Source organism: Onychomys torridus, chromosome 2, assembly GCF_903995425.1.
Source record: "Onychomys torridus chromosome 2, mOncTor1.1, whole genome shotgun sequence".
Taxonomy (NCBI): domain Eukaryota; kingdom Metazoa; phylum Chordata; class Mammalia; order Rodentia; family Cricetidae; genus Onychomys; species Onychomys torridus.
Window position 1 is genome coordinate 160,679,307 of NC_050444.1, and position 16,329 is coordinate 160,695,635.

General features: G+C 44.4%; 1 protein-coding gene across 2 annotated transcripts in view; it reads right to left on the minus strand.

Annotated features, from left to right (window-relative positions):
- The window catches only part of Ube4b (ubiquitination factor E4B), a 120,380-nt gene that overhangs the window by 13,178 nt on the left and 90,873 nt on the right, over positions 1-16,329 (minus strand). For both annotated transcript variants that reach the window (XM_036177538.1, XM_036177539.1), the window contains 6 exons: positions 15,624-15,723; positions 13,856-13,983; positions 13,039-13,137; positions 10,625-10,860; positions 4,331-4,457; positions 2,742-2,886 (listed from right to left, as the gene is read on the minus strand). In XM_036177538.1, the coding sequence (XP_036033431.1) occupies positions 2,742-2,886; positions 4,331-4,457; positions 10,625-10,860; positions 13,039-13,137; positions 13,856-13,983; positions 15,624-15,723 (835 nt within the window). The remainder of the gene's footprint in view (positions 1-2,741; positions 2,887-4,330; positions 4,458-10,624; positions 10,861-13,038; positions 13,138-13,855; positions 13,984-15,623; positions 15,724-16,329) is intronic.

The window sequence follows — 16,329 nt, forward strand, 5'->3', positions numbered from 1 at the left end:
GAGGTCTGTGGGCAGAAGTGCTCTAAGCAGCACAGCTCTATTTTGCAGTCTTTAAAAGACGGATATTTAAAAGATATTTAAAGTCTGGAGAAGATGAGATCACCTGGCAGTGATGTCAAGTAGAGGCTTCAGCAAATGTGCAGGAGTCTATTTGGCTGTGTGAGGAATGGAGGGTAGGTGTGTGGGGGGTGGAGGTTAGGGTATGATGAAGATAGAGGAAATAACAGGGAGATGTCACAGGTGTTAAATGAACACTGTCAGGCAGTTTCTTGTTACAGAGATTGCTCCAACACCAGACATCAGAGCTTCAATATGCTCCAGCATCCTGCTGGTACCCCACAGAGAAATGCTATCCAGGGGCAGGGGTGGAAAATGCTTAGAAGAAGCAGAGGACTGAGCTCTGAAGCTACCATTGCTCAAAGGCTGGGGGATGAGGAAGTGGAAGGCAGCCAGCAACCTCAGGGTCAAGGGTCAAAGAAAAGTTGTTTGTGAAAAGACACCTTAGAGACGATTTGTGCCTTAAAAAAAAAAAAAAAAACCATTAAGAGAAGAATCAATAGTACTTGTCTCAAATGAAAACACTGACTGGGACAAAGAGAATGGGCTTTAGGTCCAGAGCCCAACTTCTAAGAGGTTAGCTGGTCTCCACTAAACAACATGGGAGGGCTTACAAGCTCTGCAGAGGAAGCAGAGTGAAATGGGGCTGTGCAGGACAATTGCTAGAGCAGCCAGCCCTCGGCAGGGTTCAGACAGAATAGGAAATATTCTAACATACTAAGAACTAGATACATACTAAGAACTAGAACACTGTGTGCATTGACGGCCGGGTCTGTCCTGCAGGTCACAGACCCAGCCCACCTTGGACATAAGGGTTAAGGCTCTTTTGGCTTTGCCTTGTCTGGTTCCTCAGCATGCTTTGAACAGTCTGGAGACTGCCTGGAAGCTAGGGCTACAAGAATCCCCTAGAGCCACACCAGGAAGGCATGGGGCAGCAGACCTGAGCAGGGTCTACCTCCTCAAGAGGGATGGAAGCAAAACAGCTGAAGAGTGTTTGGAAATGGACACGGAGCACTGGGCAGAAGACACACAGACCCAGTGGAGAAACTGCTTATCTCAACAGCATCTGAGGTAAGGGCTGTGAGGACATGGATACAGGGGCACCAGGCATCATGGAGCCCAGGTAGAAGCCTTTGGAAGGAACAAAACGTGAAGTTCTCATCAAAGCTGCAGGAATACTTGTGATGAAAAGCTTCCCTAAACTGAGGTATGGTAGCACATACCTTTAATACTAACAATCAGAGGGCAGAGGCAAGTGGATTTCTGTGAGTTCCAGGCCAACCAAGAACCAGGGTCACATACTAGTGAGATGCCACTGAGGGAGGGAGGGAAGGAGGCAGGGAGGGAAGAGGGAGAGGTGGGGGGGAGAGGTTTCCTTAAATGTCCTCCAGTGTCTTACAGTGAAGATGCTTTTGACTCCACAACAGGACATCAACACCGTCACTGTGAGCTCAGGCCCCCACAGGTCTCTCAAAGGGGCAGAACCCTGTAGAAAGTGACTTTGACTCTGAGCCAACCCCGCTATGGCATTCCCAGGAGTTGTTAGGGCCTACTAGGTGTCAGAAGAGGGCAGTGTATTGTTACTGGTACAGCATGAATTTCTCAAGAAACCTGGCAACTAGACCTTTTTCTAATAGTAACCAAATGTGAAAACCAAGATCAACAGAAAAAAATTTCCAACAGAATCCTAGGAGTTTCTCAGATGTTTACAAAAGGCCATATGAACAAACCCAATTCACCCAGCAGAAAGAAGCCTAGAGATTTACTTCCTGGCTACCACATAAATCGTAAGGCTTAATATATACAATTAAACATTCCTCTAAGTAGCCCTTTCAATTAAAATGCAGGGCAAGTGTCCATGATGCATTGGGAATGGCTTCTCATTTCTTGGATTTAAGATTTTATTTTAAAAATATTTTGGTGGTTTTAGAATCCAGATTCACCCTTGAAATTATATATTGATGTTTTTATTTCATGAATATGTGTGTGCCAGAGTTTATGTGCATCACCAGTGTACAGGAGTCTCAGGAGGCCAGAAGGCATCAGACTGTCTGAACTGACTTAAAGGCAGTTTATGAACTGCCTGATGAGGATGCTGGGAACTGAACCTGGGTCTTCTGGAAGAGCAGTAAGTGCTCTTAAGAGATGAGCCATCTCTCTAGTTCTTCACACCAGATTGTTTTTGACAATGAGAATCTGGCTTTGAGGAAAAGCCTGACAGCCAGTCTTAGTACTAAGGAATATTCTTGCCTGAAACTCAGCAGAGAGTGAACTTTTTTCCAGGGGGCTGGAGGGGAGAACTGGGGATCAAATGCAAAGCTATGCAAACACGCTACCACTGAGCCACATCCTCCACCCCAATTTTTAGCTTCAGCTAAAAACCTTTAAGAAGTTGTTTCCTCAGGTTTGGGGATTTAGCTAAGCTCAGTGGTAGAGCACTTGCCTAGCAAGTGCAAGGCCCTGGATTTGGTCCTCAGCTCCAAAAAAAAAGGAAAGAAAAAAGAAAGGAAAAAAGAGAAGCAGTCGTCTCCGACTCAAAGCTGAAACGTTGCTTCAGGAGAGCCTATAGGTAGTAAGTCCCTAGTAAGTCAGATCCCGCCTCGCAGGCGGCCCTGCAGGTGCGGCCCTGGCGGCAGTCCCCAGGCAGACAACGCAGAGCTGTGGCAGCACCAGGCCACCCTCACCCGAGGCAACTGGTCCCACTGTTCCTTGTTCTTCATCTCTTCCTGCACTTCATGGATCCGCTTCAGTGACTCCAGACTTTCATCCAGCAGAAAGGTCGTGTCGTTTATCAGCATGTTGATATAGCGAACGAACTGCTTTCCGGAACTGAAAGGCAATGACAGTGTGTGGTCACACAGCGGGCTGGCCACCGAGAAAGTCACCTGTGAGACTGCAGCTCTTGGCACATATACCACATCAACTCTCCTCAGACTTTGTTATTCTTTTTGTTTGTTGTTTTGCTTTGTTTTGAGAAGGGTCTACGTAGCCCAGGCTGATCTCAAACTACTCTCCTGCCTCAGCATCACAGAGATAGGACAACAGACATGAGTCACCAAGTTTTAGCCCTACTATCCGTTTTAGCTCCTTGTGATAAGCTCATGCTAGTGGCGTGCTGGACCAGCCTGGTATGGCTGGGATGAAGCAACTGCTAAATACTCCAGAATGTTCTGAGCTGATTTCCTTGGCAGTTTATATTTGGCAACAATTTATATAGTTACACTGTGGAAAAGTAGCAAACACTGAAATTCCTCCTGTTGGAGAGGTTCATAGCTCAGCACAGCATTGGCGTACTGCTCTGTGTTTTTAAGTAGACGACACACTCTTCCAGGCCAGAAAGTGAATGAGCTTGACACAGCCACCATGAAGAACTACCCAAACACAGAAGGCAAGAAACTACTGAAAAGTTATTCCTATCACAAAGAAGATTCACTCAGACAAATAAGGAAGATAAGAATTCATTCCACAGAAGCCAAAGCTTGGGGGTCTAAGGAGACCCTGTAGACTGCACTGTAATGAAGGGACTTACTGGTGAGCTGGGATAGCCTGGCCTACCTCTTAACAAGAGCAGGTAGCCTCAGTCTCAGGAATGAGGGGACATTAGGACCACGGAGCACAAGCTGGGGGCCCGTCTGGAGCCTAACTGATCACAAATGCAGCTTAACTTAGTCCTCCTTGAAGAAGAACCCCGCAAGTGGTGAGGCTGCTGTGCTGTCAACTGGTAGTTCAGTTACCCAAGACAGACTTGACCAAAGACCTTACGCGGATGGAACAAAGCTGCTTTTGAAGAATAATGCAAGGCTTCATTCAATGTTTGTACTCATCTTTCTTCTTTAAGTACTTATCATAAATAACTTAGAGGAATTACTATTGGCCAGGCTTAAGCTGGCAAATGAAGAGTTATTAATATGGCTTGGCACCTAAGCACACCAAATGAACATTAAGTGGCCACCTTAACCTAAGTGTTTCTAAATCTTGTTTCCTCAACATTTCTGGGTCAGTCTGATAGCTTCATTTAATAGCATATAATACAAAGAAAACACAAAAATCACTTTGAGTGAGCATTTATCCAGAGCATTCTCTCACATAAGCCACTCCTAGCATTGACAACTTTAAGTAAGCAGGCAATTAGATAAGTGACACATCAAGCAGTTCCTCCTGGCTACTTACAGGAGGCTGAAACCAAGGGTACAGCCACAGGAACCTGCTCTCAGCAGTTTCCCGCGTGTGATTTTCCAGAGAGAAGTCTGTGCCACCAGGGGCCAATACTCACTTGAACTCCTCCATGAAGGTGCCATGGTGAGCTATGTTTTGCCAAAGGCTTTTAAAAATAGTGCTAATGTGATAGCGAATTGTGAACTTGTCATAGAACTCGCTGGTGGCTCCAGTATGCTCGACATCTAAGGAGGAAAGACAAAAAGAGACTCAGACAGATGTGCTTTCTGCCCTTCCAGATGCAGTTCCCATAAAGACAGTGACAGGAGGGACCACGAAGCTGGTAAAATGTCTTCCTGTGGAAGGCAAAGAGAAATTATGACTTCACTCTCTTTCCCTTTATTAAAGTTTTTCAAGACCCGGTTTCTCTTTGTAGCCTTGACTGTCCTGGAGTAAACTAAACTGTAGACCAGGCTGGCCTCGAACTCACAGAGTCCACCTGACTCTGCCTCTTAAGTGCTGGGATTAAAGGTGTGCGCCGCCACCACCCAGCAACTGGCTTCTTCTTAAAAGACTGGGTACCGAAAAGCCAAAGGGAAAAAAAAAAAAAAAAAAAAAAAAAAAAGCCGGGGCAGTGCACGCCTTTAATCCCAGCACTCAGAAGGCAGAGGCAGGCGGATCTCTGTGAGTTCGAGGCCAGCCTGGTCTACAAAGCGAGATCCAGGAAAGGTGCAAAGCTACACAGAGAAACCCTGTCTCAAAAAACAAACAAAAAAAAAGACTGGGTGATACTATATAGCCCTGGACATCCTGGAAGTCACAGAGACTCACTTCCCTTTGACTCCCAGAGTGCTGGGATTGAAGTGTACCTCTCCCCCTATAACCCGGTTTTAAAGACCAAAGTTTCATGATAAAAGTCTGCAATGGATACAATATCTACAAGAATATGAGACAAAGCCAACATCTTTGGGACAATATTAACCTTAATGATGATAAAAGCTCATTTATCACATCTCCAGCCCATTTTAAGCTGTTAGTTTAAGGAAATTCCATAGCAGTTCATATGTGTATCTCTGAGCAGAAAACAATAGGCTACATTGTATATGTACCTATTACATGCCTATTATTTTAAACACTTTTGTATCAGACATTTTCCAAGACCATCCTAAAGTAGAGAAATGCACAGTGACTACCCACACTCATGGCTCAGGTCATCAGCACCTGACGGGTGAAAACTAAACTTGGTGATGCCAATGGCTAATATCAGCATGACTGTTCCACAGTCACTGCAGGTTTCAAAAGGAGAAAAACTGTCAGGTAAAGACAGTTACAGCTTAACAAAGACATAAAAGGGAAATTAAAATGAGCTACCTTTTTTAGCATAGCATATTGGTAGACATTAAAAAACAAGACTGGTCAGGCAGTAGTGGCACATGCCTTTAATCCTAGCACTTGGAGGACAGAGGCAGGAGGATCTCTATGGCAGGATATTTGATAGCACTTTGACACTGAGACTGTGTTAATAACATTAGCCTTGAATCAGGGGGCAAAGCCAGTGACTGGCTGACTGGAATTAGTCATAGAGAAGCCAGGAAGACAGATAGAGAAGGCGCAGAGGAAGAGCAGGGAGGAACTCACACTTCCTGTCTCGGAAAGCCAGGAGTGTGGAGAGCTCCGCTGGCTGCTCCTCCACACACTCTTTGACCTATCAGGCTTAGACCTGGAATTTGATTCCTGACTCTTTATTGGTAACAGAACAACTTAAATAAGAACGGAGCTCTGTGAGTTTGAGTACAGCCTGGTCTACAGAGCGAGTTCTAGGGCAAATACACAGAGAAACTCTGTCTTGAAAAAACAAATTAAAAAATAATATTTGGGAAAACAGGCATACTACACATGCTAGGGGTGAATAAACAGTGACAATATCTCAATGAAAATAACCGAGTAGCAGGTGTGGTGGCACATGCCTGTATTCCCTGCACTGAGAAGCAGGAAGATCAGGAGCCCAAGGACAGCCTCTGCTACATAGCAATTTGGATGCCAGTCTGAGTACATGAGACTGTCTTAAATGTAACAACCCCATCCTGAAAATTTCTGCAACCTGTAGCACAGCAATCAGTACGCTTTCCACCAGTCTGACTGTGCTCAGAAAATGCTCACAGGTATTTACAAAGACCAATTGCCAAGCACACCAAACACTGCACCTTTTGTATTTTTACAATACTAGAGACTGAACCCAGGGCCTTGAGATGCTAGGCCACTGTTGTGCCACTGCACAGAAATACTGCTTTTGACTAGAAAAAAGTTAGTAATCCTGTAATACTGTCTCTTAGACAGTATTACAAACACTGATAAAACCAGAGACTATGAAACCAAATGTATAGCTTGGGCATAAGGAGAGCTTTTTATAAGTGACTGAGCGTCAGCAAGACGGTTCAGTCAGAAGAAGCGCTTGCCATCGCTGAAAGCCCGAGTTCAAGCCTCAGGACCCACATGCTGGAAGGATAGAAATGGACCTGCAATTTGTCCTCTGACCTCTATCCATACCACACACACGTTACACAGACTCTGAGCATATAGACGACATACAGGACTTTAATTCTGCTCGGTGCCATCTTTTGTAGTGCTGTGAGTTGAACCCAGAGCCTGGTACAAATCATACAACCACTCTAAACACCACCCCTGCCTTTCTTCCTATTTCCTGTGTTTCCCAAAGTCTACAGTTTGGGGGTAAAAACCAGCTGTTTAATAAGAAAAGGAAAAAGACTAAGACATTCCTCTCACGCTAAGACCTGAAAGTACTTCCGTATACTCATCAAGCCGACCCTTCTCTGGATGAACTGAGTGCCATTTCATTATGTCAATGTGTGACGGAAGGTGTCAGCAGTGACTCAAGCAAAGCTTGCAAAGACAGAAACTGAAGGCCAGCACAGCTCCGTCATCATCTAAAGCCGCCCATTCTGGGCTGCATCCCAGACACACCCCAAACTAAGCCACCAGTGTTAGCTCACTGCCTACCAGCAGCATCTCTCCCAACATCTGTTTTCTAATTTGCTCCTAATGCTTCCTCAAAATCATCCCTACATGTAGTAGTGTATTTTAAAATGTTATTTTTGTTTATATTTGATTTGTTTAACTTTGTGAAGTTGTGTCATTATGTCTGTAAAACATCTGATGGTTTAATAAAAAACTGGCCAATAGCAAGGCAGGAGAAAGGACAGGCGGGGCTGGCAGGCAGAGAGAATAAATAGAAGGAGAAAACTGGGAAGAGAAAAGATCGAGCAGCCAGAGGAGGAGGACTCCAGGAGCCAGCCACCCAGCTACATGACAAGCTGTAGCAGGTTTAAGATTCCTGCTACAACAAGCCATGGAATAAGAGTAAGATTTACAGAAGTTAGAGAATGGGAAAAGCCCAGAGGCAAAAGATAGACGGATTAATTTAAGGAAATCTGGCTAGAAACTAAGCCAAGCTAAGGCCGGGCATTCATAATTAAAAACAAACTTTTGTATATAATTTATTCAAAAGCTGGATGGCGCTACCCCTACCCACCCAAAAGCCAAATAACAACCAACAACACCTACCCAGGTTCTAATCCCCAAGTCTTAGCTCTGAATATCCATAAATGGACTTGTCCCTTGCTAACCTCACGAACCCCATCCTCTCTCAGCAAGGGTTTTGTTTTGTTTTTTTCAAGACAGGGTCTCACTATGTAGCCCTGGCTGTCCTGGAACTTTCTCTGCAGACAAGGCTGGCCTTGAATTCACAGAGATCCATCTGCCTCTGCCTCCCGAGTCTGGGATTAAAGGCTTGGGCTACCATGCCCAGCTTGAGAAAGGCTTCTTGCTGACTTCTTTCTAGACTCATTTCCCTGCTTTCTTTTTCTGCCACACTGCGGCAGAGATCTACCGATGCTCATGATTGTATCACTTCCTCAGAGACCTTCCCCAACCATCTTTCTTGAAGTATACCATCTTCTCCCACACCTGCTTGTCTCCAACTCCTCCCAATGAGGGATTGTGAAGTCCTCTCACAGTAGTCCCAACGTAGAGACTTGCTGAATTAGTGATGGACTCTACACTGACTGCTGGCTTTGTGCAGCCAGTCAGCTCTGGGGAAGGAAAATCCTGGAAATAAGTAAGTCTAGCCCTATCTACAGCCTCCCTTGTCCTCAGAATTCTTTCTTAAGGAAGACTGTTAGGAGACATACCAAAAACTCTTATTTTGATGTCTAATTTTATTTTTTGAAACAAGATTGCATTTAAGTACTTCTTAAGTGAAATACTGCTCTGTGGCCTCAGAGGTGCTGGCTCCAGCAATCTATCTACAACTCTAAGTCCCATCTTAGAGGCAGCCTGTTCAGGGGCAGGATCTAATGGGCACATCTTGATAGGGTGGTGGCTAGACCCATGGGGGAATATGTGAGGCATCCTGGAGGGTCAAAGCTCTTGTGCCCATGGAAGAAAAGCAGAATAGTCAGGCACACCTGTGCTAGAATCCAGCTGCTGGGCATCTGTCACTCACTAGCCAGTAACCTTCAGCAAGCTTCTTGACCTTTCTAAGCTCAAGTTTCTTCATTTGTAAAATGGAGGTATTTATAGTACCCATCTCTTTGACATTTATGTGGATCAAGTGAACAGTGACCATGAGTGGTAACTATTTTTAGGGAAGGTATCATCTATCCATGACTCTGGAGGGGCTCAGGCCAGAGGGCATACTGCTCCAAGACAAAGGAAAAGAGCAAATAATACCTACCCACATGCTTCTCATGTGTGCTACAGTTCGTTCTCTCTCTCTCTCTCTCTCTCTCTCTCTCTCTCTCTCTCTCTCTCTCTCTCACACACACACACACACACACACACACACACACACACACACACACAATTTATCATGAAGCTATAGTAACATGCCCAGACCACTAACTGAATACTAATTCTATCTAACAAAAATTTACTTTTTAATATTAATACATATCTCCTGTGGAATATGTTTATTTCTTGGCATTTTCTATACTTTTCTTTCTGAGACAGGGTCTCACTATGTATCCCTGACTGGACTAGAACTCATTATGTAGACCAGGCTGGCCTCCAACCTGCAGTGTCCTGAATACACACAAGGCATCATTTGTACCTAAATATCCTGAGCTACCCCTGACTATGGCTATGAGATCAAAGGACTTAGACTCCCAAAAGGGACTTTTACCCATCAGTGCACTGGACTGTCTCCAAAGAAAGGATGTGAACAAAACCTCCAAGACAGTTTATGTGCCTACTTTATACTTAAGAGCGCCTGAGTAGGCTAAGAAGCAGCTCTTAACAGATGTAACAGTGATAAAGGGAATGGCAGGCAAACGAGTTCCAAATGGGCAGAGGGCAACTCCTGTCCCTGAACACTGGGCATCTTCAAACAGGCCGCCCCATCAATAGCAAGGACATGTGCTGTAAGCTACTCTATTTCTGCAGAACACAGTGGGGTCTACTAAGTGCCAGGCGCCTACAGAGTGGCCAGAATGTGCCAGATTTGATGGGAGATGGGAAGAAAGGACACCCTGGGAAACACACAAACTGGGGAACTGACTCTTGTGTCTTTGTTAAGAGACAGACAGATCAAACCAACAGTTCAAAAGCCAAATTTTATTTTTTTATTATTATTATTTTGCCTTGTTTGTTTGTTTTTTGAGACAGGGTTTCTCTGTGTAGTTTTGGTGCCTGTTCTGGATCTCACTCTGTAGACCAGGCTGGTCTCGAACTCATAGAGATCTGCCTGGCTCTGCCTCCTGAGTGCTGAGATTAAAGGCGTGCACCACCACCGCCTGGTCTTATTTGGCTTTTTTGAAACAGGGTTTCTCTGTGTAGCCCTGGTTGTCCTGAAACTCGCTCTGTAGACCAGACTGTCTGTGAACTCACTGAGATGCACCTGCCTCTGCCATCATGCCTGGCTTCAAAAGCCAACTTTTAAAGAAAGTCAAAAGTGGAATACAATCTGATCAGAAGAGAGGACTCTCCTTGAAGCACATTTTTCATGTTCAGTCACTTCCAACTCCGTTTTACTCACACTTTGAAAACTCAATTACAGGATGGTGTTACATATCAAATGCTGTAAATTCAAAGGCAAATGATCCAGGTAATTTCACTCAGATGAAAATGCCAACTTGGACTACTAACAACAAATGGAGTCTGCTAAACCATCAGAAGCCAGCACACGTGGTGGCCAGTGTCATCTCTCTCTCAGAGGCCTGAGAAGACATGCTCAGAACTGGACTGGTAAGTGATTTGCATAAGCGGATGTGGAGTCTAGAAGAAAGGATTATTTATCTATTTATGGATTTTAGGTCACAGGTTTAGGTTTAAGTTCACTCTGAAATAACCTTGTCTGTTATATAGCTACTTGCCAGAAGGCACATTTGGAACCTACCTGTATAGAACTTCATGAGGGAAGGTACCAGCAATTTTGTAGAGAGAGGATGGTTCTCAATCATCTCAAAAAACTTCTGAGTTCGAGGTTGGACAGAAGGGTTGGTCATGAACATAACCTCCACCAGTTTGGCCACCAGGTACGGATTCCGGATGTAATTCTGGTTGCACAGCATCACCACGAGGAACATCACGATGTCCTGAGTACAGGGCTCATAAAGCACCTGAGGAGAGTATCTGAACAGAGGCAAAGGACACTCTGTGAGCCGCCAGGAACCATGGGAAGGAAAGGAGGGAGACAGGGTACAGCCGGGGAGGGCAGGTACCAGATCTTTTGGGTGGTTCAAGTGCACAATGGAACACAGATGCAAAGCCAAATGTGTGTGCTGGCTGCAGCATGCTGTGCGAACCACGCTTTAGAAAGGAAGCTTGAACTGGGCGGTGGTGGCATACGCCTTTAATCCCAGCACTCAGGAGGCAGAGGCAGGTGGATCTCTGTGAGTTTGAGGCCAGCCTGGTCTACAAAGCGAGATCCAGGAAAGGTGCAAAGCTACACAGAGAAACCCTCAAAAAAAAAAAAAAAAAAAAAAAAAAAAAAAGGGAAGCTTGAGTGGACTTCACAAAAAAGTCTTCACCACCCAGGGCGGGTTGGGTAAAAGACAGGGTCTCAAACAGCTCCAACTGGCCTCAGGTTGACTATATGGCTTAGGCTGGCTTTGAACTTGTTACCTTTGGCCTCTACCTCCCAAGTACTGGGATTAAGGAATTAGTGACCAAGCCCAGCTTTAAAAGTGTTTTGATGGAGTTAATGTCTAACCTGAAACTTCCAGGGCCAGCAAGATGCTGACACTGGTGTGGACACCAGAGTCCTGTCTCCAGGGGGCCCACACAGCAGAAGGAGAGGACCAATTCCCAGAGAGAGGAGCTTGATAGCATGCAAGGTTCCCGTGCATACACAGGAATAAATACATGTTGCTGGTTTTTTGTTTGTTTGGTTGGTTTTGGTTTTTTGAGACAGGGTTTCTCTGTGTAGCTTTGCATCTTTCCTGGATCTCGCTTTGTAGATCAGGCTGGCCTCAAACTCACAGAGATCCACCTGCCTCTGCCTCCCAAGTGCTGGTTAAAGGCTTGCGCCACCACAGCCCAGCCATTCATGTTTTAAAAATTTAAATAAAATTTGTTTTAAGAAATAAAAAATTTTCAAGAATGTGTCTATATTATCATGTTTGGAATAAACGACTCAAGCTACTTAAATTCTAATACTGGATTTACTCAGCAACTAAACTATAACCTTTAATCACCCTTTAAATTTCTTGCCACTCAAAATCCATGTATCACTACTGACTGGGCCTTGCCTGAGAACAGTTTCTCTGTTTTTTTGTTGTCTGAGGGACAGTCTACCATGTAGAGCTGGCTGGCCTGGAACTCACAAGCCTCCTGCCTGAGCTTCCAGGGACTGAGATGTGTGTGGCACTGTGCTCAGATGGGACAGCTTTTAGGATAGTAATTCAACTTGCTTTAATTTTGCATTTTTGTTGTTACTGGGAAATACTTGCTATTCGCACTCCGGGCAAGGAGTCTATGCTGCTTTTGCCTTTTTTTTTTTTTTTTTAAAGATTTATTTATTTATTTATTATGGATACAGTGTTCTGCCTGTAGGCCAGATCTCATTATAGATGGCTGTGAACCACCATGTGGTTGCTGGGAATTGAGATCAGGACCTCTGGAAGAGCAGTGGGTGCTCTTAACCTCTGAGCCCCTGCTTTTGCTTTTGCAAACAGACTTCAGACCCATCCCTCTGCCACCCAGTACTGTTCCCAGGTTATGGTGATGTCTCCAATGCAAAAAGTGAAAGGTTTTATTTATTTCTTTTTGATTTGCTTTTGGTGGTTCTGGGGATCAAATTCAGGCCTTTCACATGCTAGACCTCAGGTGACCTTCCACTGAGGTCCTGCCAGTGAAAGCTTGAGACCCTGAAATTAGTATTTTAGGAAAACAAAAACAAAAATCCAAACAAAAAAGGAAACTCTCCCAAATACTAGATAAGGTGAAAATACTTTTTTACACCTTCTCCAATTTTACAAATGGATACTTTTTTTTTTCTTTTAGTTCAAACACAGCTGTGTTATTTCTGGTTTTTGATGTTCACTGGGGCATTTCTCAGAAACACACTCAACTATCAAACACTCAGCTCAGGTTTCACAGAGAGCTTGTCCCTACACTGCTCATCCTGCTTCTGTCCTGGAGATTCTATACTGCAATTGACTGCTGCTGAACAGGGTTGAATTCTCCAATTTTTGAGCAGCATTCAGGTAAAGAAAGTCACACAACCCCAGGCTTAAATGAAGGTTGGAGCACAGCTGACAGCACCATGTACAGTGTATAAGTAGAACACACGGCATGTGAGGTACTTACTGTACAATAAAAAATAAAAATTCAGCAACGTCTTCTACATAAAACTCAGGCAATGCTGCAAATACCTTGGGGACATCTGAATTTAAAGGCAGTGTTACGCTGTAGTAGAGAAAAAAAGCACAATTTACAAAATGAAATCATGGCATGTTGATTACACAGAGTGTTATACGACTAAATACGTCATTTTGGAAAGAGAAGCCCTTACTGTGTAACACAACTGTGTAAAATATACACAGGCAAACAACTGTGACCTTTGGAAGTAAGAACAGATGAGGGAGACGGGCACACTCCGTGTGGCAAGTGTTTGCTTCATCTGGATTTCTTGCTGGAGTTAAGGTGGTAGTAGATAAAATGGGAAGGAAGTCCAAAGTTCATGTTTGGTCATTTTGAGCAACTCAAATGAGCCACAAGCCACGCATATATTTATATAACCTTTCCGCTTTTAGGGGCCCAGGCCAAACCTCACCATCAATGCCTGAGACGCATGAGCGTCCTAATGAACACGAGACAGCTGTAACTGAAACAGTGTGACTGTCAGTCTGGTCCCCTGGATGTGGTGCTCAGGAGGACTCAGTAGGCTGTTACCTCCAGCACTGTACTTCTAATTTAGAGATCTGCTTTTCTAGCCATCCAAAGCTATAGCAAAGTTTTTTAAATGCCACCCATTAAGAACCACATGGGGAAATAATAATGTAGCTTCACAGTCTGTGATATAAATATAATCGGAGGGTAAGGGTTTGGCTGCAGTTATGACCGAAGAACAATGAGGACGACACAGCAGGTGCAGTGAGACATGGCAGAGGGAAGACACACTCACTCGGGATATGCAGGGTCCAGGATGCGGAGCAGCAGCTGAATGAGAAGACCATAAAAATTCAGACATCTTCTCAGGAAGCTCTCGTCAAGTAAGCCAGCGTCAGCACAGGCCTTGCACCGTACCAGTTTCTGTGGAAGTAGGTGTGCCCCCACCCATAGATTAGTCTGGAGTCAAGGCCCCTCAGCATGACTAGGCAGGAGAGGGGCCAGCAGCTAAGACACCTGGGTTCTAAAGTCTCTAGATGTTCCTCTCTAACCAGCGACAGGACACTGATCACTGTGTCAAGATCAGGTTTTGTGGTCCTAAAAAAAACAGGTAGGTATGCCATGCAAACCACTGAGCACAGAGGACAGCACACAGTTAGTGCCTGAGGTTAGTCACTGATACCATTTCCCAGTAACTTGGATGGGGGATGGGGTTGACAGGGAAGCCCTCTGGGTGTCAGGAAAATTAGTGGAAAAAAGCCAGACAAACTGTATCTGAATTTCAACACCACTACTTACGTGCTACACTGAAGCAAAACGTCTACCCACTAGGCTGCTATCCCTCAGAGGATACACACAGACACACATGATGGGGGTTCAAACAGCTTATTATAGATCCCTTGAAACACAACTGCCGAATAAATATTAAGGGGGCTACAGATCTGAAAGGGGACACAGAGTCTCCCTCTGTAGCCCAGGCTGGCCTTGAACTCATAGCCACCCCCTTGTCCTGGGCTCCAAAGTAGGTTACAGGTGGAACCACTATGCCCATCTCTATTTTGTATCTTTTTTTTTAAAAAATAATTTATTGCTGGGCGGTGGTGGCGCACGCCTTTAATCCCAGCACTTGGGAGGCAGAGGCAGGCGGATCTCTGTGAGTTCGAGGCCAGCCTGGGCTACCAAGTGAGTTCCAGGAAAGGGGCAAAGCTACACAGAGAAACCCTGTCTTGAAAAACAAAAACAACAACAACAAAAATTTATTTAAATTTATTTTATGTGCATTGGTGTGAGGGTGTCAGATCCTCTGGAACTGGAGTTACCGACAGTTGTGAGCTGCCATGTGGGTGCTGGGAAGTGAACCCGGGTCCTCTGGAAGAACAGCCAGTGCTCTTAACCACTGAGCCACTTCTCCAGCCCCTCTATTCTGCATCTTAACAAAGTCCAGTCTATTAGCAAATGAAAATTTGAAATCTTAGCTTGTCACAGAAATCGAAGAGATACTTTTCTCTATCATGCCACTTAGCACGAGCAGCTAACATTCAGCTTTATGATCCAAACATAAGCACAGAAAATGTGCACACATGCTTCTCTGCCTTCCTGTGCAAGTCGGCCAGTGTTGTGTTTAGCTGAGTTTGTCAGCAGGGATATTTCCATCTACAGTTAGGTTCTATGTAACAGATGATTTTCAATCAGAAATGAAGAACATGGAGTAAGTGAGAGAGATCTATTACCAGACTGCGCTTTGTCAAGCACGGAGACCATGTGTGGCTGCATGTACTGGAGCATGTGTGTGGCGGGGTGGGGAAGAGTGGAGAAGTCACACCGCAAATGAGAACCTTTACTAAGAATTAGTATGAGCATGTATACATTCTCCACTGGAGTATAAACAACTGTGTCGGAAATATGCAGTCATAAACAAGCTTTAAACTATCCTATTTTACCTTGAGGGAAAAGAACAATGAAGAAAAAATAGAGACATACAATGGATCATCACGGTGCTTATTCTGGTGGAAAGATTACTATTACAAAGCTGGTCCACAATTATGTCAATTAACTGTACAAACCTTAAGCTGAGTTTTACAGCGCTTCAGCATTTCTCGGTGTCTGGTGGCCAGCGGGGAATCTTTCCACTGGCTTTCATTATTTTTCAAATCTTCCACGGTTCTGAAATTAACAAACAAAACACATTAACAATCAAATGAAAGAAAATACACAAGTCCATTTTATCTATTCATTTTGACCATTTCATGGACTCTTTGAGAGAATTTTTTTCACACTTAAGTATTTTAAAAAGTAGAGCAAGCCAGGCAGTGGTGGCGCTCACCTTTAATCCCAGCACTCAGGAGGCACAGCCAGGTGGATCTCTGTGAGTTTGAGGCCAGCCTGGGCTACAGAGTGAGTTCCAGGAAAGGCGCAAAGCTACACAGAGAAACCCTGTTTTGAAAAATCAAAATAAAAAAATTAATAAAAAAGTAGAGTATATAAGCCAGCCCTGGCAGTGCATGACTCCAATCCCAGCACTTGGGAGGCCCAGGCAGTGGAGTTCAATGAGCATGGTCTACACAGAGAGTTCTAAGACAGCCAGAGTTCCATGGTGAGATCCTGTCTCAGAACAAAATAAAATAAAAACTGAAGCTTATCCCACTACACTAAGTTTTGGTTTAATTGACGGCACTTTTTCTTTCTGGTTGCTCATAAAATAATAATGTGTCTTTTTTGGGGAAGGGGTTTTTCTTTTTTTGGGGGGAAGGGGTTTTTCAAGACAGAGTT